The following is a 25,741-nucleotide window of genomic DNA, read 5'->3' on the forward strand; positions in this document are numbered from 1 at the left end:
ATAACTGGACAATTGTTCCTGACAATAAATTAAGTCATTGAGCCATTCTTTGAATTTGTGTGCCCTACCTCTGCCCCAACGGCAAGCAACACAGTTTAGCCATCAATAGTACCATAGCAATGTATTTGCGGTGTGGCGCAGGGATGAGTTGTGTGTAACCCAACAAAGCCATCAATGGAGAACGCTCAATGTGGCGCGTTGTCATCTAATCAATGGCATCAAAGATTTTTCCCCAATACTCATGTACCCTTGGGCAGTCCCATGCCGTGTGGAGAAAATCCGCACCAGGGGCCACGCATCTGTCACATCTATCTGAGCCCTTTAGCTTGTATTTTTGCATTTTGACAGGCGTATAATATAGGCGGTGGAGAAATTTAAAATGTACAATACGTAGTCTGCTGCTGGCAGAGATTTGTGCGGTTTGCGAGCAGCAGTAGGTCTATTGGGTATTCAATAGCTCGAAACCGAGCTCTGTGTTCTAGTGTGCTCTCAACGGGTAGAGAGGTTCCTCCAATGGGTATGAGTGGTGTGATAGATTGTGGACACTAGGCGCCCCGGAGAAGGAGCGTGCATCATCAATGCAAGGGGCAGTGCGCCAATCCGATGCCAAGCATGGACAGTGCTCGTAAGCGTGGTTGGCGTGTCGCTCCTGCGACTAGTGACCGCGTACAGCACACCCTCAAGCAGTATGGGATGTGCCAGCCAGTGCTCCGCCGCAACCTGTGGCATGTACCGGGGAGGATAGAACCAGTAATAAGCATAGTGAGCCTGCGCGCTTGTGTAATACAGCTCAAAATTTGGAGTGTCAAACCCGCCCTGTGAATATGGTCGGGTAAGTATATTCCATTGCAAACGCGGCTGTTTGCCCCCCCACACCAGTCGGCTCATTTCAGTACGGAGTGTTTTAAAAAAATAGCCTCCCAGATAGTATGGGATGTTGATGAAGAAATACAATAACCGGGGAAGTATTACCATTTTGATCAGAGATGCCGCCCTGCCATGCAAAGGGGCAGCGAGATTCAGTGGGTGACATCCCGAAATGCGGTTGAGACCCTCCTTGCATTTGTGGTATTACCTCTTGCACAGTTGTCATTTTGAACTTTTGCCTTTTTTATAAATTTGTCTAAAAACAATCAGTCCAGAATTGGTCATAGTTTTCCATCTACCTTTGGCATAAGGAAATATATTGAGTAGTTTCCTTTCTTTATTGCTATCTTTGGCACTAATTCTATAGCATCCTTTGACAACATTTCTCTACTTGTTGAACCTCATCGCTGCTGCCGACGGCCAACGGCCGTCGCGTGCACTACCTCGGTAGTGCAGCGCACGTCCGTTGGCCGTCGCGGCCCCGCCTGCGCAATAGAACGTTCCGCACCAGCGCGGAACGTTTGGCGCAGTTAAGAGGTTAAGTACACGAGATGTTTCCTCCTTTTGACTGTGTCTTAATCCTTGGTCTTTTGCAAGGAGTTGTCTGGTCTAAGGCTTTGCAATTTCTGTATTGTCTTATGTTTAAAACTCAAGAGCTCAAGAGCTCCAAGAAGAACTGCCGAGCCCTCGAGAAAGCCTGGAGAAGGGAGCCAACACCGGACAACATAACCACCCTCAAGCTTGCCACCCGGAAGCACCCCCAACTGATCCGCGCCACCAAGAAAACTGCATTCAAGGACCGGCTGGACAACAACGCACACAACAGCAAGGAACTCTTCAACATCGTGAAAGAGCTCTCCAACCCCAACGCCGGAAACAACGACATCACCCCATCACAAGAACTCTGCAACTCCCTTGCCTCCTACTTCCACAACAAGATCGCGGACATACACAACAGCTTCAACACCCAACCGACGAACGCCACGTCCGACACGACCGAACCACCGCCCCCCACCACCACCCCCCTCCGCGCCTGGACTCCGATCAGCACCGAAGACACCGTCCGCATGATGAACTCCATCCACTCCGGATCTCCGACCGACCCCTGCCCTCACCACGTCTTCAACAAGGCCGACGCTGTCATCGCACCCCACCTGCGGGACATCATCAACACCTCCTTCACCACCGCCACCTTCCCTGAGAGCTGGAAGCACGCCGAACTCAGCGCTCTACTCAAGAAACCAACAGCGGACCCCACCGAACTCAAGAATTACCGCCCCATCTCGCTGCTCCCGTTTCCGGCCAAAGTCATCGAGAAGACCATCAACAAGCAACTGGCCGCCTTCCTCGAGACGAACGGATCCCTCGACCCCTCACAGTCTGGCTTCCGAGCCAACCACAGCACCGAGACCGCCCTCATCACTGCCACCGATGACATCCGAACCCTGATGGACAACGGAGAAACAGCGGCCCTCATCCTCCTAGACCTCTCCGCGGCCTTCGACACCGTCTGCCACTGCACCCTAGTGCAGCGCCTCTACAACGTCGGAATCCAGGAGAAGGCACTGGAATGGATCATCTCCTTCCTCGACGGAAGGACCCAGAGAGTCTGCCTACCACCGTACAAATCAAAGGCCACCGAAGTCATCTGCGGCGTACCCCAAGGATCCTCGCTGAGCCCAACCCTCTTTAACGTCTACATGAGCCCCCTCGCGGCCATCGCACGCCAACACAACCTGAACATCATCTCCTACGCCGACGATACCCAGCTGATCCTCTCCCTGACCAACGACCCCGCCGCCGCCAGAGCCAACCTTCACGAAGGAATGAAAGAGGTAGCCGAGTGGATGTCGACCAGCCGCCTGAAGCTGAACTCGGACAAGACGGAAGTCCTCATCCTGGGATCCTCGCCCTCCGCCTGGGACGACTCCTGGTGGCCCCCCGCCCTGGGAACCGCACCCAAACCGACAGACCACGCACGCAACCTGGGCTTCGTCCTGGACTCCTCCCTCTCCATGACCAAGCAAGTCAACGCCGTCTCCTCGTCGTGCTTCAACATCCTGCGCATGCTACGGAAGATCTTCCGGTGGATCCCCACCGAGACCAGGAAGACTGTCACCCAGGCACTCGTCACTAGCCGACTGGACTACGGCAACGCCCTCTATGCCGGAACCACTGCCAAGCTCCAGAAGAGACTCCAACGGATCCAGAACGCCTCAGCCAGACTCATCCTCGACGTCCCACGACACAGCCACATCTCCGGACACCTAAGAGACCTGCGCTGGCTCCCGGTCAACAAGAGAATCACCTTCCGTCTCCTCACCCACGCACACAAAGCCCTTCACGATCAAGGCCCGAGCTACCTCAACAACCGCATCAACTTCTACGCTCCCAAACGACACCTCCGATCAGCCAGTCACGCCCTCGCCGCCGTCCCCCGCATCCGAAGAACGACAACAGGAGGAAGGTCCTTCTCCTACCTGGCCGCCAAGACCTGGAACTCCCTCCCGACCGACCTGCGCCTGACCCAAGACCACCTCGCCTTCAGGAAGAAGCTCAAGACCTGGCTGTTCGGGTAGTAGCAGCACCCCCAACCCCCCCCCCCCCCCCTAGCGCCTTGAGACCCTCCGGGTAAGTAGAGCGCTCTATAAATGTCTATGATTGATTGATTGATTGATTTGTCTGAATTGATCTTCCTCCCATTCTGAAGGCGGCTCTTGATTAGGCCTCCTACTCGCGTTCAAAGTAGAAGTTCTCGATATTCTATTTCTGCACTCTTGTATGTTTGTTGTTCTTTTACTGCACTCCTGAATGTTTGTAGAGCGTCCTTTGTGATCTTTGATAGTCACTTATTTGCTGGGGATGCGTCTCCCATTTGTGGCTGTACTTTTCCGCGTGGATGTCCGCGAAAGGACTGTCATCCCTCCTCGTACTGTCAATTTTCTTGTTGTTGACTTGATGAACTACCTCCCTGAAACATTGGTTGGTATGTCTATTCGACCACACTCCTGAATAGTTGTTCCCCACTGAATGGTGTATTTAGTATGCTTGTTTGAACCTCAGGCTTGGAACCCACAATTCTCAACCAGGCAAGGCGTCTCTCTGTAAGGCCTATCATCTGCCTGCTTGATGCATCAGCTCCATCCACTGCAGATTTTAAACAAACATTGGAAATGTCTTTGCCATCCTCTACAAGGTGTGCTGACCTCTTTTGGTACTACTCAGGGAGGTGTCTCATTAGCTCTCCTATCTCCTCACAATGTTGGTAGGTGTGATTATTGAGTAGTGTGATGGAATTCGCAGTACGCCTTTTCTCAACCTTTCTACCCATGAGGTCCATCCTCTTACTCTCCTTGTCTAGAGGAGGCCTGTTGTGTTTGGAACATTGGCTCTCTTCCTAGCAGTTGATATTATTGAATCTGCTAGAACTGTACCTTTTATGCAGCTTGGATCTTTGGAAAAGTGTTAATACTTCTTCTCTGCCCTAGGTGAAATTGCTCTACATGTTGCAGGTTCTTTAAATGCCTCCTTTCCTTGATCCAGTACACTTGGGAGCATAGACAAAAATGTATTCCTTGATTTTATGGGCAGGAGAGTCTTTAATAGAAAAACATGATAGTTTCTCCTCCTGTAACTGCACCCCATATTTATCTACTGCCTTCTTTATTACTTGGTTGTGAACCACAAAATCGGTGTTGGGGTTCTGCCATTGTGTCTCCTGGTACTCTGAAGCCTCAGAGCCATTGCAGATCTGCCCTTCCTCTTCGAAGATTTAATCCTGTGGATGTTCTTGAGGTTCAGGAGTTAAAGATGGCTCTAGTTCTTCAAAACTTTTGTCCCCTAGATCTTTCAATGTTGAAGACTTCACTGGGATTCAAACAGTTTTAGACCTTCGTCAAAGACCAATTATTTTTTTAACAGGATTAGCCATTTTGGTCCCAAGTTGCTTCTTCTACCTCCGCCACCTGTTGTTCGATGTTGAGATTATCGAGCTTTCTCTTCGACAACGAAGAGTCCTTTTCGAAGGATCCAAGGGTATTTTTCTCTCTGGTCATAGTCGCTGCAACACTGATGCTCCCTTCAAGGTTTTAGAATCAGATTTTCGTGACTCAGGTAATTTCTTCAAAGGCGACAGCTCTCTTACCTCGGTTCTAGATATCTTCTAGTCCCCTTGTGTGTCAACAGCCAGGATATGGATGTCTGTCTCCTGGTACTTCAGTGACGTTCTCCTCTTTGTTGCTTGAGAGGCTCAAGTCCTGTAGAGACGGGAGGATGCTGGCCCTGCATGATATGGTGGGCTCTTCTCTGCTGCTCTATTATTCTCAAAGTTTTTGGAGTGAACACTGAACATGCGTTTTAGTCCTCACTTTGTAGATCTACTGGCAGACAGAGGTTGCAGACTGGGTGTTGGTCTTTTTGAGCAAGCTTATGGTGATAGTTTTTGCACAACTATAACTGTATCTTCTCCATCACCATGTACAGGGAGCCCCCTGCATGTGCATTCTCTGGAACCGTGGATGAGAAAAAACCTGTGTCCTTCTTGCACAACTTCTCCGATACCTTATTCAGATGCATCCTTCACTCCGGTCAACTTTTGGAAAACATTTCTAGGATTTTCGTCAAACAATTTCTCCCAATTGTTGGGGAGCCTTCAGCATGCATCCAGACCCAACAGAGGAAAAAATAATCTGAAGATTGCAACCAAAGGTCCAAGCTTCCAGAGGGCAGTTCGGGCTGGACTGTTCCCATGAGGCAGAAGGTCAAATCTCATTTGTATCTAGCTGTGACCGAACTGGGGTGGCGAAGTGAGCTTAAGAATGACAATTGATTCAACCCAGATCTATGACTTGGGGTGAGTATCTGAAAAGTTTCAGCGCTCTCTCCATCATCTCCTTGTGTTTGCGTTGTTCGCCCTAAGTTGGCAGGGTATGCCCAGACGTGGGTCCCTTGCTCACTGTCACTGGATTCAAGCTGGCCTGGCTGAAGAGGGTTGTTGCCCCAAAACCGGTCCCAGGATGCTTGTTTGCGGTCCAGGGAAGACATGGCTTGGCAATTCAGGCTGGACTTTTCCCAGGAGGCACAGGGTCAAGACTGATTTGCATCTAGCTGTGTTTGAACTGGGGTGGCGAAGTGAGCTAAAGAGTGATGATGGATTCAACCCAGATCTGTGACTGGGGGTGAGTGTCTGAAAAGTTTCCGCGCTGCATCCATCATCTCCTTGTGTTTACTTCAAACTTCCAGAGGAAGCACAATGAAGTCACAAGGGGACACCAAATGGAGGTTAATTGATGCCCACCAACAATAAAAAACAAAAGAGTAGAAGGGCAAAGTATTTTTGGGAGAATTCAGGACCCAACCACTACTAGATGGAGAAAAAATGCACATCATGTGATTCAAGAAAAGATTCACGCTGCAAAACTATTATTGTTGTGGCCAAGAACTCTGGTAACATTGTATTGATTGTTCTTTCTTTTCAATAAGGAAACAATACCTGTTTGCAAGAAATATTTAGGCTTCTGTTAAATGTTGTTGCGAAGTTGCTGAAAGCAAAACAATGCTGACAAAAATTGTCCCGGAAATAGAATACGAATGCAAGAGGACTGCTGTATCCAAGCATATGCATCAGAAAAGACACTGATGTGTAGAAACTATAATGTATTCCCCGTAGTGCACGCATATTTGTTTATTGAGGGAATGGTGTACAGTTGGCAGTTTCAATTCATCAGTCCCTTTTACTGCCATCCATAAATTGACTAAACCAGAAGGCGTAGGTGGAGGGTTAATTGGTTGGAGGAAAGAGGTAGAGCAGACTAGGATTACAAGTAGCTTAATGAGTACAGTGAGCAAAGTGCACTTAACTTCACTATTCACTCCTTCTTTGCTCCTGACCATGACAATATTATAACATTCTAAATTCTCGAAGGTAGGAGGAAGGAAAACAGCCAACCAAAAGTTTAGCCAAAGCATGCACAGCCGGAAATCTGTAACACAGTATTGACAATAAGTCTGAATAGTAGCCAACTGTCTGATTTATTATCAGTATCTGATATAGCCTGGTGCTGAAACGTGACAGGAGCTTAGCTGGCCTTTAGTGCCTGGGCATCTGTCCTTCTGTAAGAATAAGACCTCATATGTGTAGCACTCTGAGAAAGGAAACAACACAGCAGGAAACTGATGCTTTTAAAGCTAGCTTATAAGTTAAATGCTCAATATAGGTGTTAAAGTACCTCTCTGAATCCCTCGAGCTTTGCCGACAATTGTATTTAAAACATTTGAGCAGGCTCCACATGTAAATAGTGTAACTGTTCATAACGTTTATAAAAAAAGAGTAATACATGTCATTGTTAATAAGGAATTGAAAGGGAGCTTTGAGGGAGGGGGAAACAGAAAGACATTTGTTTAAAGACTGCAAGGATCACACGAAGATAAGGACAGTATCCCATCGGTCCTTTCATCAGAGGTACCTGCAACCACGAAAACAGTCTTGTGCTATAATTATGTTCACTTGAGGCTGGGTGTTCTAAAAGCCTTTAACCACATTTGTCAAAACTGCCAACACAAGACTGATTTAAACACCAAAGACAGTGAGGTTTGCTTAGAAAAGGAATGATAAAAATGTTCCTGAAAACGCTGCTTCCAGCAGCATTTTGCAAAGATAAACATATACTGCCTCATTTGTATCTGACATTCTTGCAGGTGAAGTCACCGGAATGCGGGGCTGCCAGTTTTATGTGACAGGTACCGACACTGCTTTCGCCTGCCCTGAACTGGCCGAGTTTTGAAAATTGCTTTCTGTGGAAGAAGGTGTTTGTTTTACCAAAGCGGCATGTTACTGTTTTGAGTACTGAAGCATGTAAAGTACACGCATTTCATGACCAACTATCGTCAGCACATACTGAAATTAATGTGGCGTAATGATGTGGAGAATGACTGTTCCTTTATGGGGAGCTTACAAAAGGTTTACATTTTCTGGATGTGGGTCCCTTGCTCACTTTCCACTGGATTCAAGCTAGTCCGGCTGATGAGGGGGTAATACCACGAAACCGGTCCCAGGATGCTTGATTCCGGTCCAGGACAAACATGGCTTGGCAGTTTGGTTTGGACTGTTCCCATGAGTCACAGGTTCAAGACTGGTTTGCATATAGCTGTGTCTGAACTGGGGTGGCGAAGTGAGCTAAAGAAGGATGATGGATTCAACCCAGATCTGTGACTGGGGGTGAGTGTCTGAAAAATTCTAGCGCTCAGTCCATTATCTCCTTGTGTCAACTATAAAGGAAAGCGTGGTCTTCTAATCAATAGCTAGAAATAAGCAGCAAGCAAACTTGCTGGCAGGATAACTACAATCCTGGCACCACAAGCAGTGTTTTAGGAATCACAAAAAACAAAGAGGATTGGGGTGCTTGGGGGGCACAGGGGCAGGCAGCAGGCAAGATAAATGCTTCAATCATGCTGAAGAATCAACCACTAGGTACCCCTAGTAAAAGTAGTAATAAGTGAACATCCAGCACCCAGAAGCAATTAACCAAGGGTCTGGCCTCAAATGGTGAAGAAGACAACGGACGGGAAATACATACGGGTACAGGAGTTGAGGGCATGTACCTAGCAATTTCCTAAACTTCACTGACACTTTGTCAGATCACTCTGTTCCATTGAGGTTCTGTAAAATATGCCTTGTCCTGTTATGTTATGGTTCCGTCACGATTTTGGTGATGTTGTACCGTATTTAGCAAGTACCGCTATTATGGAGTGAATTAGTCATGTTAACTAGCGAGTTCATTACGTATTCAGAGACTTTGTCTCGAATATGGGTTCCATTTTGTTCGCGCCTCCATTTTGGTGTTGCCATCACGTAGGCCCATGGAAGTAACCAAACGAACAAAGTTGCATGGGCTTCGTTGTTCATGTACTTATTAACTAAGCCTTTTCTTGACTCTAAGGTGCATTGTAAGGAACTGACCTCTTTATCTGAAACTGACCCTTTGCGAGGCCAATTTCCTTGGTTGATTGCTATCTGAGATTGCAAGTCAAAGTTCAGGACATCGTTAGTTTTTAGCTTTTTTACACATGCCTTATCTTGCTCGTTATCTATCATTGTTTCCTTTTTATGTTCCTTCGTTATATGCATTGTGTTTTTAATTATGGGTTTGTCCGGCTTTTGGTAATTGAATTTGGGACATCCTAATAATTAACTTCTGGGTTGGTACAATGTAAAGTGAGCCTTTTTTTTGGAATGTGATAATGTATAGAAATGTGTTTCTATTGGTCAGAATTTGCTGCAGTGGGTGTCCATTTGTAATGTGAATATTGTGTATAAATACTGATGTCTTGCTCTACAAAATTGAGCAGTATCTTGAGTTGTACACCGTGTTGTGTTGCTGGGATTACTGCTACTAGCTGCAGCTAATACATTTGATCTCTGAAGCCACATAGAAGTATTCCGTGTCTCTGTTTGCCAAGACAGGAGAACCCGAGGACTTTGGGCGTGTCCTTTGCGCCGCTGGGTTCTAAAAACCCAGTTCTTCAGTTGGCGCCCAACGGTGGGGCGACTTCAGCGGTACCGGTCCAAGCCCGAGGATCGTGAGGAAATTCTGGAGGAAGGCCGCCACTTCATCGACCCCTGCATGTCGACGTGGACCGAAGGTATTTTCTGCGAGGCTTCCCGCTTTCCGACTGCTACGAAGGACTGCTGCCCTGACTGTCGCCCTGTCTTGGACCCTCGATAGATGCTTTGTAGAGCGAGACGATAGACGTTCTTCTGGTGGCGTGACAGATATTTTGGTTAAGTATAAGTGGGTTGCTCCCACGACTTTGTTTGGTTCTTTGTTTAGGTTCTTGGTTTGGTTTGATTCAGCTACTGCAGTAATCGAAGCCGAGGGGCTCGTATATTTGCGAGAGTGTTGATAGTTGATAACCCCTTGAAGTTTGAAGCTAGATTAGTGAGCTATAAGATGCCTGGTCTTAGCAAAATTAGGAAATGGTTTAGTTGTGGTTGCAACAAGGATTCCCGGTTGGAGGACTCGTGTCCGATACCTCCGGTTGGAACTCCAACTTATGAGCTGTATTCAAAACACGGAGTGGGTCCTATCACCTATAATGAGGTATGGATCCGCTATACTAGGAAAGGTGGTGTCTTACGATGGCCCCAACATGGTAGTTTCGAATCAAATATTTTAGATAACCTAGAAGTTGTGCTGTTCAAGAAGAAAGCCCAGCCGGCAATGTTTGACTCTTTCCGCCTTTGGCGAAAGGAAGCCAAACAGCGAGAAATTAAGCAAGCAAAGAGAGAAAGGAAAGATAAGAATATTTAAGTGCTACAAGCTGCTAGGCAGTTTAAGGAAGATGGAGAAGAGCGTGCGAGTGAAGTCTTAGATAGACAGCGTTGCATGGCTATCGATAAATGTTATCTGGCCTTGCTGCCTTCCCTTCCAAAAGTGAATGAAGACCCTGAAAAAGATCCTTTGATCTCTCATTTACTGAGATTGCCACCCCCCTATGTGCAGGGTGCTACTGCACCTCCATTACCCCCGGTTGTTCCACCCTTTGTTGTTCAACCTCCTGCTGTTGTTCAGCCAACCGGTGCTCCACAGATGGTTTTGCCTCCTCCTGCGCAACCCATTCTAGGGTCGCCAGCTTTGCTACCAGCTTTGCCTCAAACTCCTTTGCCTTCTGCTTCTGCATCTTTGACTTCTACTGTTCTTGTCCCTACACCTTCTTTGCCTCAGAATACTTATTCTCCTGTTCTTATGTCTACTTCTTCTTCTGCTCGAAAATGATTGACCAAGACTGTTGTTAATCGGTTGTCACCATTGTTTGGGTCACTGAATATGACCCCTGTTTCGGAACGCAAGCAGAGTCGTAGTCAGCTTCCTAGTTCGGAGGAACGGACAGTGTTGGATTTGTTGGCTCGTAGATGGATTTTAAATGCTCCGAGGTATGATTTGCCAGCGGTTATGGATGTTTTCTTTCAGTGGGAACCACCTAAGCAAAGGTATGTTTTTGATGTAATGTGTACTTTTCAGCGTCAGGAATGGGAAGATAATGAGTTGGGTCCGATTCCGCAGGATGTTCTCGATGTTCAGTCAGAGTTTGCTAAATGGATGATAGTGGAATCTGTTGTTACAGATGCCGTAGAGACGATCCTTGCTTTCAGATCGAGGCTTTCGCCTCAGACATTGTATGAACCTGATTCCTCTGTTAGGAGGAAAGTGAAACAGTACCCTATGAGAGAAGTTCCTCCTGTATGGAAAGAAGCAGTTCAGGCTAATGTAAATCAGGGTATTGTTGCCCCTCCGGCTCATTTTCAGCGAGTATGGGTACATGTCCCTTGGAAGAGAGCAGAGGTCTTGGCTCTTAAGCAGACCTTACCTGACCCTCGTAAGAATCCTGCTGGTTATTACAAGGAGTTGTCCCAGACAGTTGAAGCGTGTATTATGAATTTAGCTGACATCGATATGTTGATGGGTAATGTTAGTCCCCCAACCTTTGTGGGCGAAGATTTGTCATGAGAATCATGCTGCTGAATTAGGTGATACCTGGGCGAATATTGTTGCTGCAGATGGTAGACAGGAGGGAGGTGCTAAACCTGAACCTCTAGTTTCATAATTACCAGGTAGAATTATTAATTTGATGAAAACGATGATGCCCGCTTTACGAGTGAATTGGGATAAATTAGCAGCATGTAAGCAGAAGAAAGACGAGAGTGTATCTGATTTCTTCACTAGGTTTGAAGAGACGTTTATTGATCATAGTGGTCAGGATATGAGTACGGAAGGTGGCCAAAGGTTGTTTGTGGATAAATTTGTCTTTAATTTGCTTCCCGAACTTTCTAATAAATTAAAGGACTCAGAGTTCATGGGCTGTTCTTCGTCGGCCCAGATATTGGCTACTGCACAATATTCCGAGAATAGGGATAAAGATGAGAAGGATAAAGTAGAGAAGAAAACGAAAGAGTTAAGGACAAAAGTTCTTTTGCAGCAAGCTTATCCGCCTCGTCAGAATCAGCCTCAGTTTCAGCAGCCTCCTCAATTTCAGAGATTGTTATAGTAGCCTGAGCCCTATGCTTCGCGATTCTTTCCTGGCCCTAATCAGTGTGCTTATTGCAGAGAGGAAGGTCATTACAAGAATAGTTGCCCGGCTTTGTTACAGCGTGCGAATGGTGTACCTAGTCAGAGAAGTCGTGGTAGTTTTCAGCAAGCTACTAGGGGTAGGGGACGTGGTGTGATCCCCCAAAATGAGCGTTCCTCTTCCCTACAGAATTCTGTGAATTATTTTGACAGACAGGATGTTCCGAGTGGTCAGTCTGCTCATTATTATGTTGAGGATTACTATGTCGAAGGTGAGAGTTCTGGTTATAATGATAACTAGGACAGCCAAGGACAAAGTGAGGGAGTAGTGTCAGTTCCAGTAGATCAGAGTGGACCTTATGTTGAAGTGATTAAATCAGGTGTGGTAGAACCTTTTATTTTGGACACTGGTGCGACGAAGAGTTCTATTATGCACTCTAAACTTCCTGGCGCACCTTTGTCTGGCTTGACCAATGTTTCAGTAGGTTTTTCAGACGCCCCAGTTCGTAATCCGGTTTCTAGTCCTTTGTCCTTTTCCATTGGCCCTTGTGAATTGGGAGCTCCGCTTATTCTAACGACTGGTTGTGGTGAGAATCTGTTGGGTTTGGACTTTCTGAAAAGATTGTATGCAACCTTGCATAATTCTCCTTCAGGAGTACAACTTACCCTTGGTAAGAAAGTGATTTCTCCAATGTATTTGTCTAAAGATGGTTTGCCACTGGAATTGCGCTCGCTTCCTGATACACTTTGGGCCACAGGTCCAAATGATGTTGGTCTTTTGCAGATTCCTCCGTATGTTGTTACCCTTAAATCAAATGCTAGGCTGCCTCGTATTCCACAATACAGGATTTCGAGCGATGGTGAGAGAGCTTTTTTAGCGATTGTCTATGATCTGGTTGAGAAGGGTGCAGTTGAGGAAACGAGAGGTAATGTATGTAACAGTCCTGTTTTGCCTGTCCTTAAACGTACTGATGCTTCTAAGCCACCTGTGTACCGGTTTGTGATTGACCTTCGAGAGGTCAACAAGATTGTCGTACCACAGTTTCCTGTGGTACTTGATATCACTGCTTTGTTGACTCTGATTCCTGCTTCGGCAGCTTGGTTTTCTGTCATCGATTTGAAGAATGCTTTCTTCAGTATTCCTATTGCTGAGGAGAGCAGGGATATTTTTGGCTTCTCATTAGGAGGCCGAAGCTTCCGGTTTAAGAGAGCTCCCCAAGGTTATTGTGAAAGTCCCTCCATCTATAGTCAAGCGTTGAAAACTCAGCTTGACGGTTTTGTGTTACCTGTAGGTGCTACTCTTATTCAGTACGTCGATGATTTGTTGATTACTGCTGATAATGAAAAGATTTGTAAAGAGGCTACTCTTTCTTTGTTGCGGTATTTGTCTGACCATCATAAAGTGTCACCTTCAAAGTTGCAATATTGCCGCCAAGAAGTGACCTACTTAGGTCATCTCTTGTCGCAGGAGGGAAGGAGATTGACCCCAGAACAAATTTAAATGATTGCGCAAATGAGTGTGCCATCCACACAGAGAGAAGTGGGTGCCTTTTTAGGTATTACATCGTATTGTAGACAGTGGATTCCCAATTTTTCACTGTTGGCGAAACCTTTGTTAGCGTGGACTCTGAAAGATACTCCGCATCCTCTTCCTTGGTCCGACGAATGTCAGAAAAGTTTTTCTGAACTACGCAATGCATTGTGTTCGGCTCCTGTGTTGGGTACCCCAGACTATAGTAAGCCTTTCACGTTGTACGTGCACGAGAGAGAAGGTTGTGCGTTGTCAGTGTTGACACAACCATTTGGTGATAAGCAGCGTCCATGTGCGTATTTTTCATCGACATTAGACCCGGTAGCTAGAGCGTTGCCGAGTCTTTTGAGAGCTACAGCGGCCGCTGCTGTTTCTATCCGACAGTCTGCTGGTCTGGTATTGGATAATACGTTGATTGTGATGGTCCCACATGCAGTGGATACCTTATTAAATAGGACTAAGACACAGCACCTTACTAGTGCACGTCTGTCAGGTTACGAGTTGACATTGTTGGCTAGTCATGTGCACATTAAAAGATGTAATGTGTTGAATCCAGCTACATTGTTACCGATCTTTACAGAGACGGATCCTCAGGAACAACATGATTATTTTCTTCTTACAGAGGAAGAAACGAAAGCTAGAGTTGACCTGAGGGATACTCCCCTTACGGATGTTGATGGTACACTGTGGGTAGGTGGTTCGTGTTTTAAGCTTCCGAATGGTGAGACTACTGCAGTGTATGCTATCACAACCTTACATACAGTTACTGAGACAGCACGCATACCACAGAATTCTGCGCAAGCAGCAGAGTTGATTGCACTGACTAGAGCATGCGTATTGTCAGAAGGAAAGCGAGTGAATGTTTACACCGATAGCCAGAATGCGTTTGGTGTTGCCCATAGTTTTGGGCGTTTGTGGAGAGAGCGTGGGTTCCTTACTTCCCATGGAACGAAAATTCAGCATGGACAGTTGGTGAATGAACTTTTGGAATCTCTCACTCTCCCAAAGCAGCTTGCAATTGTGAAGTGTAGTGCGCGTAAGAAAGTTGTGGACGATGTTGGTCGAGGGAATGCGTTTGCGGATGAAGTTGCGAAGGAAACGGCGAAAGACATGATGAGCAGTATGTATGTTGCAGGCCCAGCTAATTGGGTTATGGCTGGTGGAATGTGTGAAGACACAATAGAAAGTTTGAAAATGATTCAGGCTGAAGCGACTGAGAAGGAAGTAAGTGCGTGGAGAGAGACTATGGGTATGTTGGATCCTACAGGTTGTTGGGTTGAGTTGTCAGAACACGTGCGATGGTTGTTGCCTGATGCGTATGTGCTCCCAGTGGTCACAATGGCTCATGAAATGGCTCACATCAGTTCAAAGGGAATATGCAAGTTGTTGGCTCTAGTTTGGCAGAATGCTGGAATTCCGAAATGTGCAGAGAACGTGGTGAAACATTGTATGATTTGTTTGAAGTATAATCCTGGTAAGGGAACTCCAACTCCAGCTGGTCATTTTGCTCCTCCGAGGTATCCGTTTGAGGTGATACAGCTAGATTACATTCATATGGAGAGATGCAATAACTTGAAGTATGTCCTTGTAGTTGTTTGTTCCTTTTCCAGATGGATAGAGGCTTACCCCCTAAAGGATAATACTGCCTTGTCTACAGCCAAGGTTTTGCTCAAAGAATATTTCCCTAGGTATGGTTTGCCCAGAATTGTATGGTCGGACAATGGGAGTGAATTTGTGGGTCAAATCATGAAGAGAGTGTGTGCGGGATTGGGTATCAATAAAAAGTTTCACGCTGCGAATCACCCCCAGTCAGCTGGTCTTGTCGAGTGCTACAATGGTCCCTTGAAGCTGAAAATAGCTAAGGTACAAGCGAGCACTGGTCTTACATGGCCGGATGCCTTGCCGTTGGCTCTTTTGTCAACAGAGACGACAGTGCATTCTCGTGTGGGACTTAGCCCATACGAAATAGTTTTTGGTCGTCCAGCGAATGTTTGGGGTGTGCCTCGTCCTAAAGAATACAGCAGTATTGAATACCCTATGTTGGTGGATTACTTACATGACTTGACTGCTAAATTACGTGTTCTCCACCAACAGGTCTATGACAGTTTGCCGACAGCTACTACAGATCCAGGACATTCAATCTTACCTGGTCACTACGTGTTGGTCAAGAACTTCCAGCGTACCAAGAATTTGGAACCCAGATGGACTGGTCCTTACTTAGTCCTTTTGGTTACTAGAACCGCTGTTAGAGTAGTCGGCAAAAAGAACTGGGTGCATGCCACCCACTGTAAAAAAGTTCCTTTGCCTTTACCGTATGATCAGTGGGTGAGGGATGGTATAGCTGATACAGATTGCAAGAGAGTTCCCACATTCGTGCCTTTCAGTGATGCTCATTTGAGATGGACACAGTCAGAACGCGAGGATGATGATGTTCTGCAAGCTGCTGTGCCTCCTCATCTAAAGATTGACACCACCAATCCGGAACTTTTATTTAAGGATCCAACTGTACCTGATAAAGAACGTTACGATTTGAGGCCAAGAAAGCCTGTTGCTATGGACAAATAAAACCGAATGTTTTTATATAGTGAATTACACCTTGTCAGATCAAGAGACTATTTTCCTTTTTCGAGTCACCATCCGGACTCAGCTGCAGGGTCGCGGTACAGCCTTAAGGGGTGAGCCACGTATTGACACAAGGTCTGTGGTTCAGGGTAGTTAGTGCGATCTTGGCGCACACTTAAGTGAAGAAGGTAATAGCCGTGAGCAGCACGTTAGAGGATGGAGTTTTTTGAGTCTGATAAGTGTGTTAGGAAAGTGGATTCTAAAGTCCGAATATGTATATTGATTCGTAGCAAATGTTTTTTAATAATGTGTTATCTTATGCTTGTAAATATTACGTTAGCTTGTGTGGGTTGGATTTTCTATATCACACAATTGCCGCTTACATATACATCCCAACCTACTCTTTCTTTTTCTACTGTTTCTCCACATGAGTTTCATACGTTACCTGAACATGAGCAGACACAAAGATCAGAATTTGTGAACAATTCGTTTAAACAGATGTTGCATCAGCATCAGCTAGTCATAAATACCACAAATTGTTGGGTGTGTGGTCTTATGCCACATACTACAGATAAGGGAATGCCATATTTGGTTTTGCCTTTTTCGCCTAATGGGTCAGTTTGGGCACTCCAATCAATGTTTATCTATGCGAATGAAGCCTCTTCTGTACGTTCTGTCAAAGTGAATGCGAGTAATAATGCCTTGATACGGGGAATAGTTGATATGATTAGAGATATTGATGCGCATAACGCTATCCTTAAAGATGAGGTACGAGCATATGTCGGTTGGAATAAGACGACATATAGTGTTAGCTTGACGGAGAAAGAAAGACAGCGAAGGTCTCCTCCTATTTGGATTGTACCCCACCGAGGTCATCTTTGTTTGCAAGGTAATGGTCAGAATCCGAGAGCTCAGCTTGGTAAGAGTGTGTGTGTCCACACATACGTTTATACGTCCCAGAAATCTCCTCCATTCGTGCCAGCTAAAGGCACGTATTTTGTTTGTCACGACAGAGCCTACACATGGTTGCCATCTGATTTTTCTGGCACATGTTATGTGGCATTTCTGCTTCCCCCTACATACACTGCTGTTTTCGATTACCATAAGACAAGATACTGTCGCACAAGAAGCTGGAGACTTCTTTAAGGGTTTCCTGCCCTTTTGGGGTCCTATGGCTAATAGTAGGAATATTCGTCAGCTTAAGAGAGTGGTTGAGGCCACTATAAATGAGACTGCAGGTGCCCTTGGCAATATTACAGCTGAGCTTCAAGTGAATCGCCTTATGACATTACAAAACCGCTTTGTTCTAGATATTATACTTGCAGATAGAGGTGGGGTATGCAAATTGATCGGATCTAGTTGCTGCGTTTTCATACCAGATAATGCCCCGACAGTGTACCAAGCCTTCTTTAGGTTACGTAAGTCTGCTGAATCTATACATGTAGACGAAGGTAACTGGTCATTGATGGGATGGTTATGGGAATTGCTGTCCAAATGGGGATGGAAGGTTCTGATGTTCCTTGGCATGGCGTTAGCTATCCTTTTCTCGTGTTGCCTATGCCTCCAGTGTGGTCCCGCCATTTGTAGTCTTTGTGCTACAATCTGTGTGAGAAGACCCGTCCCGAGAGATGTGAAGGCTAATAAGATGATGTTACAGCAACACCTTGATGACCTGATGAGAATAGATATAGACCTGGATTCAGATTGACTTGAGTTTAGGTTCTTGCCTACGTAATGGCAAAAGGAGGGTCTGAGGTTCTGTAAAATCTGCCTTGTCCTGTTATGTTATGGTTCTGTCACGATTTTGGTGATGTTGTACCGTATTTAGCAAGTACGGCTATTATGGAGTGAATTAGTCATGTTAACTAGCGAGTTTATTACGTATTCAGAGACTTTGTCTCGAATATGGGTTCCATTTTGTTCGTGCCTCCATTTTGGTGTTGCCATCACGTAGGCCCATGGAAGTAACCAAACGAACAAAGTTGCATGGGCTTCGTTGTTCATGTACTTATTAATTAAGCCTTTTCTTGACTCTAAGGTGCATTATAAGGAACTGACCTCTTTATCTGAAACTGACCCTTTGCGCGGCCAATTTCCTTGGTTGATTGCTATCTGAGATTGCAAGTCAAAGTTCAGGACATCGTTAGTTTTTAGCTTTTCTACACATGCCTTATCTTGCTCGTTATTTATCATTGTTTCCTTTTTATGTTCCTTCGTTATATGCATTGTGCTTTCAATTATGGGTTTGTCCGGCTTTTGGTAATTGAATTTGGGACATCCTAATAATTAACTTCTGGGTTGGTACAATGTAAAGTGAGCCTTTTTTTTGGAATGTGATAATGTATAGAAATGTGTTTCTATTGGTCAGAATTTGCTGCAGTGGGTGTCCATTTGTAATGTGAATATTGTGTATAAATACTGATGTCTTGCTCTACAAAATTGAGCAATATCTTGAGTTGTACACCGTGTTGTGTTGCTGGGATTACTGCTACTAGCTGCAACTAATAAATTTGATCTCTGACGCCACCTAGAAGTATTCCGTGTCTCTGTTTGCCAAGACAGGAGAGCCCGAAGACTTTCGGCGTGTCCCTGGCGCCGCTGGGTTCTAAAAACCCGGTTCTTCACCATCTCGCTACCAGGGATGACATATCTGTGTGCAGCTGAGCCTTGCAATACACTTTAAGAGTGGCATTCTGATGAATATACTTGAAAGACGTATGCCACTTCTCAATAAACTGAATAAGACGAGAGCACAAGAGCTCTGCACATTTTATACACCGCTATGATAAAGTGAAAATGACGGTATAGACCCAGAGTTTGCTGTATGCTTTTCTATAAAGAAATAAAATCATAGTTGCCACAGAACACTGAAAACAGACACATATATGCACCTTACAATACAACTTGACACAGACATAGGAAAAAACAAACAGCCACTATAGATCAATGCTTATGCCCTAGTATCCACGTCAGACATGGTATAGTGTCTGAGGTATAAAGTTATGTTCTAAAGGTTTTATAAAGAAGCCCCTTTAAGTAAGTAATTTCCATTTTGCCCAAATTCTGTTGGGGAAGGGGGTATAAGGACCATGGACATGCAAGTAGCATTAACCCGAGGATTAACAGTGATTCTATACATCTTTATCAAATTCAACAACAGCAATCTAAACCTAGGTGCACCTACTCAATGATCGTCTTGGCATCCCTCTCCGTAACATCATCCACATTCAGATCAATTCGTCGTTTCTCTTCTGCTTCCGTCCTACTGCAATCCTCCTCCTCATCCTACAGCAGAAAAATTTCCAATACAAATTAACTTCAGTGACTGCTAGGTCCATCAGGCACAGCAGAACAGCTTCACCATTGGGTTGGTCAACAGCATAGTCCGAGGTTCAAAGATGAACAAAACATACATTTTTGAATTGCATTTTCCACAATTCTATTTTATGAAGACGCCTGCTAAGGACTAAGACAATTGGGCAAAGATTGGATTTACAGATTTTTCGTCGGCTGTTTTCGGCAAGATGTTACTTCCTTTTATCGTCACCAGTAAGCTGCAGAGCTCACGCTATATTCTACTGTTCAATGATTATGTGAGCCATTTTTTTTATTCAGCTAGGCAGGAGAAGCTCAGGCTTGTATGACAATGGATTCTTCAACATCAGCTGCTACAGTAGCCCTAATATCTTACTTACATTCATAATAAAGCTCAATAGCAATAAGATCAAAGTACTTATTTATGGTGATGAACATCTTTGGGCTACTGAGGTTCCCCTGAAAAAGGGCCTTCCATTCAAGAAAACATGAACAGGGGTAATAATGGCATTCAGTATCATAGCACCATTCTATTTATTTTGTTTTAAATACCCAACAGCTTGATGGTTGAGCCCATGTCTAATAGATTCAGCTGCAATTAGTTAGCTGTCAAACATTCAATCAGGCTGTCTGCTTTAGAGCTGTTTCATAAAACGTATTCATACTATACATTCAGATAAACACTTTATTTATTTTTCATACAGGAGGTAAAATGGCAGATCTTTTGGGTCACGCCTAAGACGGCGCCTGCGTTGTCTGTTGTGAAACATGTTATCTTATAGTAAGCTTGGAGCTCACATACTGCTTACCACTGGCTTTGTTGTCACACCCATCTGCTTATTTGTTAGCTCTGCAGGCTTTCTTTCCTCTTCTTGTGTCCCGTTCTGGGAGCATGAGTGCATTACTATATCTTCCAACTACTTGCTTGATCAGGCACTACTTTTTTCTTTTTTTATAGGTACTCTATGAGAGTGCATGTGTTCTCTCACCATCTCCTTCGTGTGCTTCCATCACCCCTCTGCCGTCCTCTGTTTTCCAATGTCTTGCCAGTGTGGTTCTCCCCTACTCATCCAGCATTGCCTTCTCGCCCATGTGTTCTCTGCCCACAAGCTCCATGTCCCTCTCTCATCTGTTTGACACCCCACCCACGCCCCTCACCCCTTGTAGCTCCTACACCCATCCGCACACCATGTTGTTTCAATCACTGTGTTGCTTCCCCAAACTGCTTTAAAAAACCTGCTTTAAAATTATGACACAAAAAACCTCCCCACCTGTGGCCCCATGTAGCTCCTGCCCTTCATCCCAAGATGCTTCCATGCCCCACTTGCGCACCAGATGTTGCTTCCTCTACCTGACGAAACTTTTTTTTTTTAAACGAACAAGAGTGCTTTTGCGCTTTTTTTCTTTTTAGTTATTTTTCCAACTCTGATTGGCAACTAAAAAAAAAAAAAAAAAAGAGGCAGCACCTACAAAATGATGTGACATTGATGGTAAAAGTCTTTCTTTAGGTAAGGGTATGTGTTTCTTAGTTATTTCTTTTGATATCTTTCTGTAATTTCTCTTTTTTTAAATGTTAATTTGTTGAAACTCCTTAATAGTGGCTTATAATTTCCCTAAACTTTCTTTAGCCTTAGTAAAACTCTGGTTAACCAGGAGCTTCTTTTTCTCCAGGTCTCAAATTTCTGCTTTGACTTTATGGATAGGTTTTAGGGAAGTTTCTATACTTAAAACCATCTAGCCTCTTGAGCATTTATTTGAAACATACCTAAAGCCGTATTGAACTCTTTGTTTTCTGTTAAGATAATAGTTATGTAACACACTTGCAATCCTATAGGAACAATACTGGAATTTAGACAATCTGTTAGAAATTTGGCATGCAATTTGGTCGTACCCGGTTTCCTATATAACCTCTCTAGGTTAGATCAATCAGAATAATTTTTCAGAGTGATACACAGGCCATTGTTCCCCAATACAGAGGGTCCACTTGTGATTTTTACAATGCAATTGTCAGTGTAGACAAAGTCTGATTCAGACATGTAGCCTGAGAAAAGCCACTAAAATAGCAGCTAAGCCTATTAGCAACATGCACACTTGCAGATAAAGGGCTGCGTTGAACTATTTAAACACAACTAGGGCAACCTAATAATCCTTTGGGAGACTGGGTGATAAAATATTAATACCAAAAAAGCTACTGCAGGAACAGTGGGCTTTGCATCACACTTTTGTGCCCACACCTGATTTAATGCTCGCCATGGCATAATGGTTGTAATTCTTTCTCCTATTGTGGGCATTCAGGGGATGTGCCATGATGGTACCCTATGTGCCAATGGAAGAGGTGTGGCGCAGCGGCCAGGGCGACTGACACCGGAACTGGGGCTCACAGTTCGATCCCCGGCTCCAGCGGCAGGGGTCTGCCCAGCACCATGTGACTCTGGGCAATAGCTTGCTTAATCTTCCCAACGGCCCCCAGCGCCAGGATGCCTCCGGGTAGCTGTGCGCTTTACAAGTACTGGATTTACATTTACTTTATAGTACCCACCACTGGCATAATGTTGATAATTCTTGACCCATTGAGTACAGCCATGATACTTTGGTCCCCACCTCTCACATAATGTTAGCCATGGCATAATGGTGGATATTCTTTTTACATGGGTTTTGACATGTCAAGTGCCACAATGAATCTGCCCCTTACAAAATACCTCTCCTATTATAGTGGTTGTAATTCTTCGCATAATGTGGACATCCATTATATGACGGTGTCTAATGACTGTATAAGCATTTGCTAACTAAATGATATTTATTTCATGTGATCTAATAGATAAGACAGAAGATTACCACACATGAGACTATTTGTTCATCACACATATTTACTTTATTCAAAATAATTGAGCATTTCTGGCCAAAATATATTTTTTAATGAAAACTGGAGTATTTGGGACATTTTAGTTTATCTCAAATCGAAACAAAGTTGATTGCAAAGTGTGTACATTTCCAGAAGCTGATATTTAAGAACACAAGTATTGCAATTCACAAAGAGTTCCGGAAACATATTGCTGACCCTTTTATTTCATGACTGGTGGGATTATTACATCAACTATATTGATTAAGCTTTCAATGACATTATGACTACTGCTAATTTAATCCAGGACCTGTAGACTGCGTGGCAGAAAATCTGCTTTATGATTTTCATGATCAGTCTAGCTTTGCAGTCTGAAGCCTCAGATTGTGAGCTCTGTTTAACTTTTAATTTTTCCACACTGTCCCTTTCAAGTAGATCACAATCATAATGCAGGGCTGTAAAGAAGCTTGGTAGAAAAACAGAAGGGAGTGAAATGTTGAAGTGAAACATTATGCTATACACAATGTAAAAACCAAAAGGCCAAGTGAAATCACAATTTCAGATCTTTTGAGCTACGTCTGTTTTTCACACAATATTTGGTGAATTTTGTTGTCTCACAGTTTTTCAAAGCTTTTCGGTGGAGGGTAAATCCAGAAATTTCATGGTGTGGGCCAGGCACCTTGGAACATGGTGAAGAAATTGTACTTTACCACAAGTTCCCTTTTCAAATCTGTGCCTATGCAGCGCATCCAAGAGGTGGAAATTAAGCTATATAGTTGTTTCATCCATGTGTGAATCGTACCCCATATTTACACTTCACCACTGCCAGACCTTTTCAGACACCACTGTTCAATGCTACCCTTGATATCACTATCATTTTCATATTTCTACAGCCACAACTGCCCAAGGCATACTCAAGAACCATTTCCTTTGCTCTCAGGTGAGTGCTCAGGTCTAAAATGGCATGCAACGGACAGGAACAAACTAAGCCAGTCTTTAATACAGTTAATAAATGGTCAAGATTCCAAAACATCTAGCATCTGGATTTATTTTTTTTACAACATCCTGCTACAAGTAGGAGATGCTGGCTTTGCTTAACCACGTAAGAAGTTGAAGTACTGCTGTAATCCTCTTCAAAGATGATATTTGGGGGTTGGGTGCAGTGGAAATGTTAATGCATGTCTCTAGAAGCAGCACTGTACTGTATCTATGGCCCATCCTTTATGTGAAGCCTGATAAGTCTGCACCAAACAATATATCCCTCTTTTTCTTCTCCTGGAATATCACTCAAAATGAATGGCTGGTTGGGGTCCACTGTAGCTGTACTCTCTGAGTAATGCAGGAAGACTACAGCAATGGTAGGCTGAAATGCATGGCTGGTAAAAGGCCTGCCCCTTTTGGATAATAATTTAGATACCAAGCAACTGAACCGATTAGGCGGGAAAAATGGTTCCACATAGGGACAACTGGATCTTGTGTGATGCGGAGACCTGCTGGCTAAGACGCGTGGTGTGAGGCAAAGCTGCATAGGTGGGCCCCCAAGCGCCACACCAAGGAAGGGCGGAGCAGCGTCCGGGCGGCTTGGCGAAGTGCATACTGAGCTGAGAGAAGAGGCTACCACAGTTTCTTAACTGCGCAAGGCACCGAGTGATAGAGGCCCTCTGCGGAAGCAGCAGCAAGTGTGAAGTCAAAGCCAGTGGGAGTTGAACTGAGCGAGGCCAGGGAATGGAGGGAAGCAAGGCTGGCAGGTTGGGCCTGGGCTCCAGGGACCGAGAGACCGAACCTGCGAGTGGAGGCGAGTGAAGGCCTGCTGGCAAAGAATCCCGGAAAATCTACAGAAAACAGAGTCCAGGGGACCCTACGAGAATACACAAACAGGTGTGGATCTAGCGCTGGAGCGAGCTGACCAGGTGTGAAGCGTGAGCTCAGACAGAAGCCCAATCTATCACGATACAGGATCCGGACCCCGGAGGCGACCACATCGGGGGTGGATGAGAGGTATGCACAGTGCAGCGGTCAACCCAATGGCTCAGTAATTGAAGTAAGGTGGTGGTGGTGGTGCAACTCCCCTCACCAGAACTATGCAGAGACCAGGCGGTGGGTGCTGAGGACCTGAGGCGGACACTGCTCAGGCCGTCAGGCGAAGAAAGAGGCCCAGTGTGCAGAAACAATTGAGCAGTGCGATGCATTCTAGACACATGCCAGCACAGGAGAGAAGCGGCAGTGGGGCGGCCTGAGAGAGGCAGCCCGGAGCGGCCGTTGCCCTGTGTCGCCCTGCCACAAAACAACCACTCAGTGTGCCAGAACGAGGAAGGTAAGCGTGCAAGGCAAGGAGTGGCTGATGCACTGGGCCTGTGCACCTGGAGGCAAACGAACCAACAGATAAGCAAAATAGGGTGACCGGCTGCTGGTGTCACTCCTCTCACAGCCTGCAATTAACTTGGGGGAAATACGATGCCCCCCCCTGGAGATACACAGACTGAAAGGCCGGACGCTGAGGAATGCTAATTTAAAGAGCAGTGAAGGCAAAGCCCTGACTAGAAAAGCGCTAAAACTGTACCGCGTAGGCTCTTAAACCTGGGGAGGGTATAAGACACATATGCCACTGCTGGCAGCTATACAGCCCAGTAGTTGTAGATTAGCAGCAATAACACCCTCCCGGCAAGACTACATTAAGGTGGAGCAGAGAGCGCTACAAACTAGAGATCAGTGTGATCTGAACTAGTGAATGCAAAAAAGCATGGCGTAGACTGGCATGGTAGAAAGGAGTGGAGTATAGCAGCCACACACCAATACAGAGCAGACTGCCTAGCTGAGAAAGTGATACTTCAGAGGGGCTATTATCCTCAGCAACGGTTGAACCCTGCGCCCTGAAAGATCACTGTGAGGGCAGCCCAGCCAATGGCACAGCAACGGGCTCTCAGAAACACAGCGCAACAGTGCGTAAGAGCAGCAATAACTAAGCTGTACTCTAAGGCTGATAAGTGTACAGTAAGGGGCCATACAGTTCTGCAAAATGAGCAAACCCTATAAATTACAGTCAAAGGTACATTTCTAACTATGTATAACCCCCCAGGTCCCATAAAACAAATACTCCAGACTGATGTACCCACAGAAGACTCAGAGGCAGGGGCAGAGACAGACCTCAGAAACATATTGCGTCCAATGCAGCAAAGGCTATCGAAAATAGATAGTAAAATAGGCACCCTAGCCTTCCGCGTGGACAGAATGTCCGAACGGCTAGACAAACATAATGACAAACTGGACGCGGAAGAGCAGAGAGTTTTGAATGCATAAGATGCCCTACAAACAGAAATTGGGGGACACAAAGCAATGGATACACTTTTAAAATCACTCCAATCCAAAGTTGAAGATTTGGAAGCTAGATCACGAAGAAACAACAACATCAGAATTCTTGGCATTGCAGAAACAACCAATATCAGCAATGTGGAGCAGAACACAGAGCGCACATTGGCAGAACTATTGGGCAGAGACACCTTCTCTTCAATATTCATTGTGAAACGAGCACATGGCTCGCTGGCTGCGCCTGGTGCCGGGGCCAGA

At 45.2% G+C, this 25,741-nt stretch overlaps 1 protein-coding gene across 4 annotated transcripts in view; it reads right to left on the minus strand.

Moving 5' to 3' along the window:
- SMARCA2 (SWI/SNF related BAF chromatin remodeling complex subunit ATPase 2) overlaps positions 1-25,741 on the minus strand; it is a 1,892,118-nt gene that overhangs the window by 1,345,981 nt on the left and 520,396 nt on the right. For all 4 annotated transcript variants that reach the window (XM_086961220.1, XM_086961218.1, XM_086961217.1 and 1 more), the window contains exon 14: positions 19,208-19,308. In XM_086961220.1, the coding sequence (XP_086817346.1) occupies positions 19,208-19,308 (101 nt within the window). The remainder of the gene's footprint in view (positions 1-19,207; positions 19,309-25,741) is intronic.

This window comes from Lissotriton vulgaris, chromosome 3_1 (genome assembly GCF_964263255.1).
Source record: "Lissotriton vulgaris chromosome 3_1, aLisVul1.2, whole genome shotgun sequence".
NCBI lineage: Eukaryota > Metazoa > Chordata > Amphibia > Caudata > Salamandridae > Lissotriton > Lissotriton vulgaris.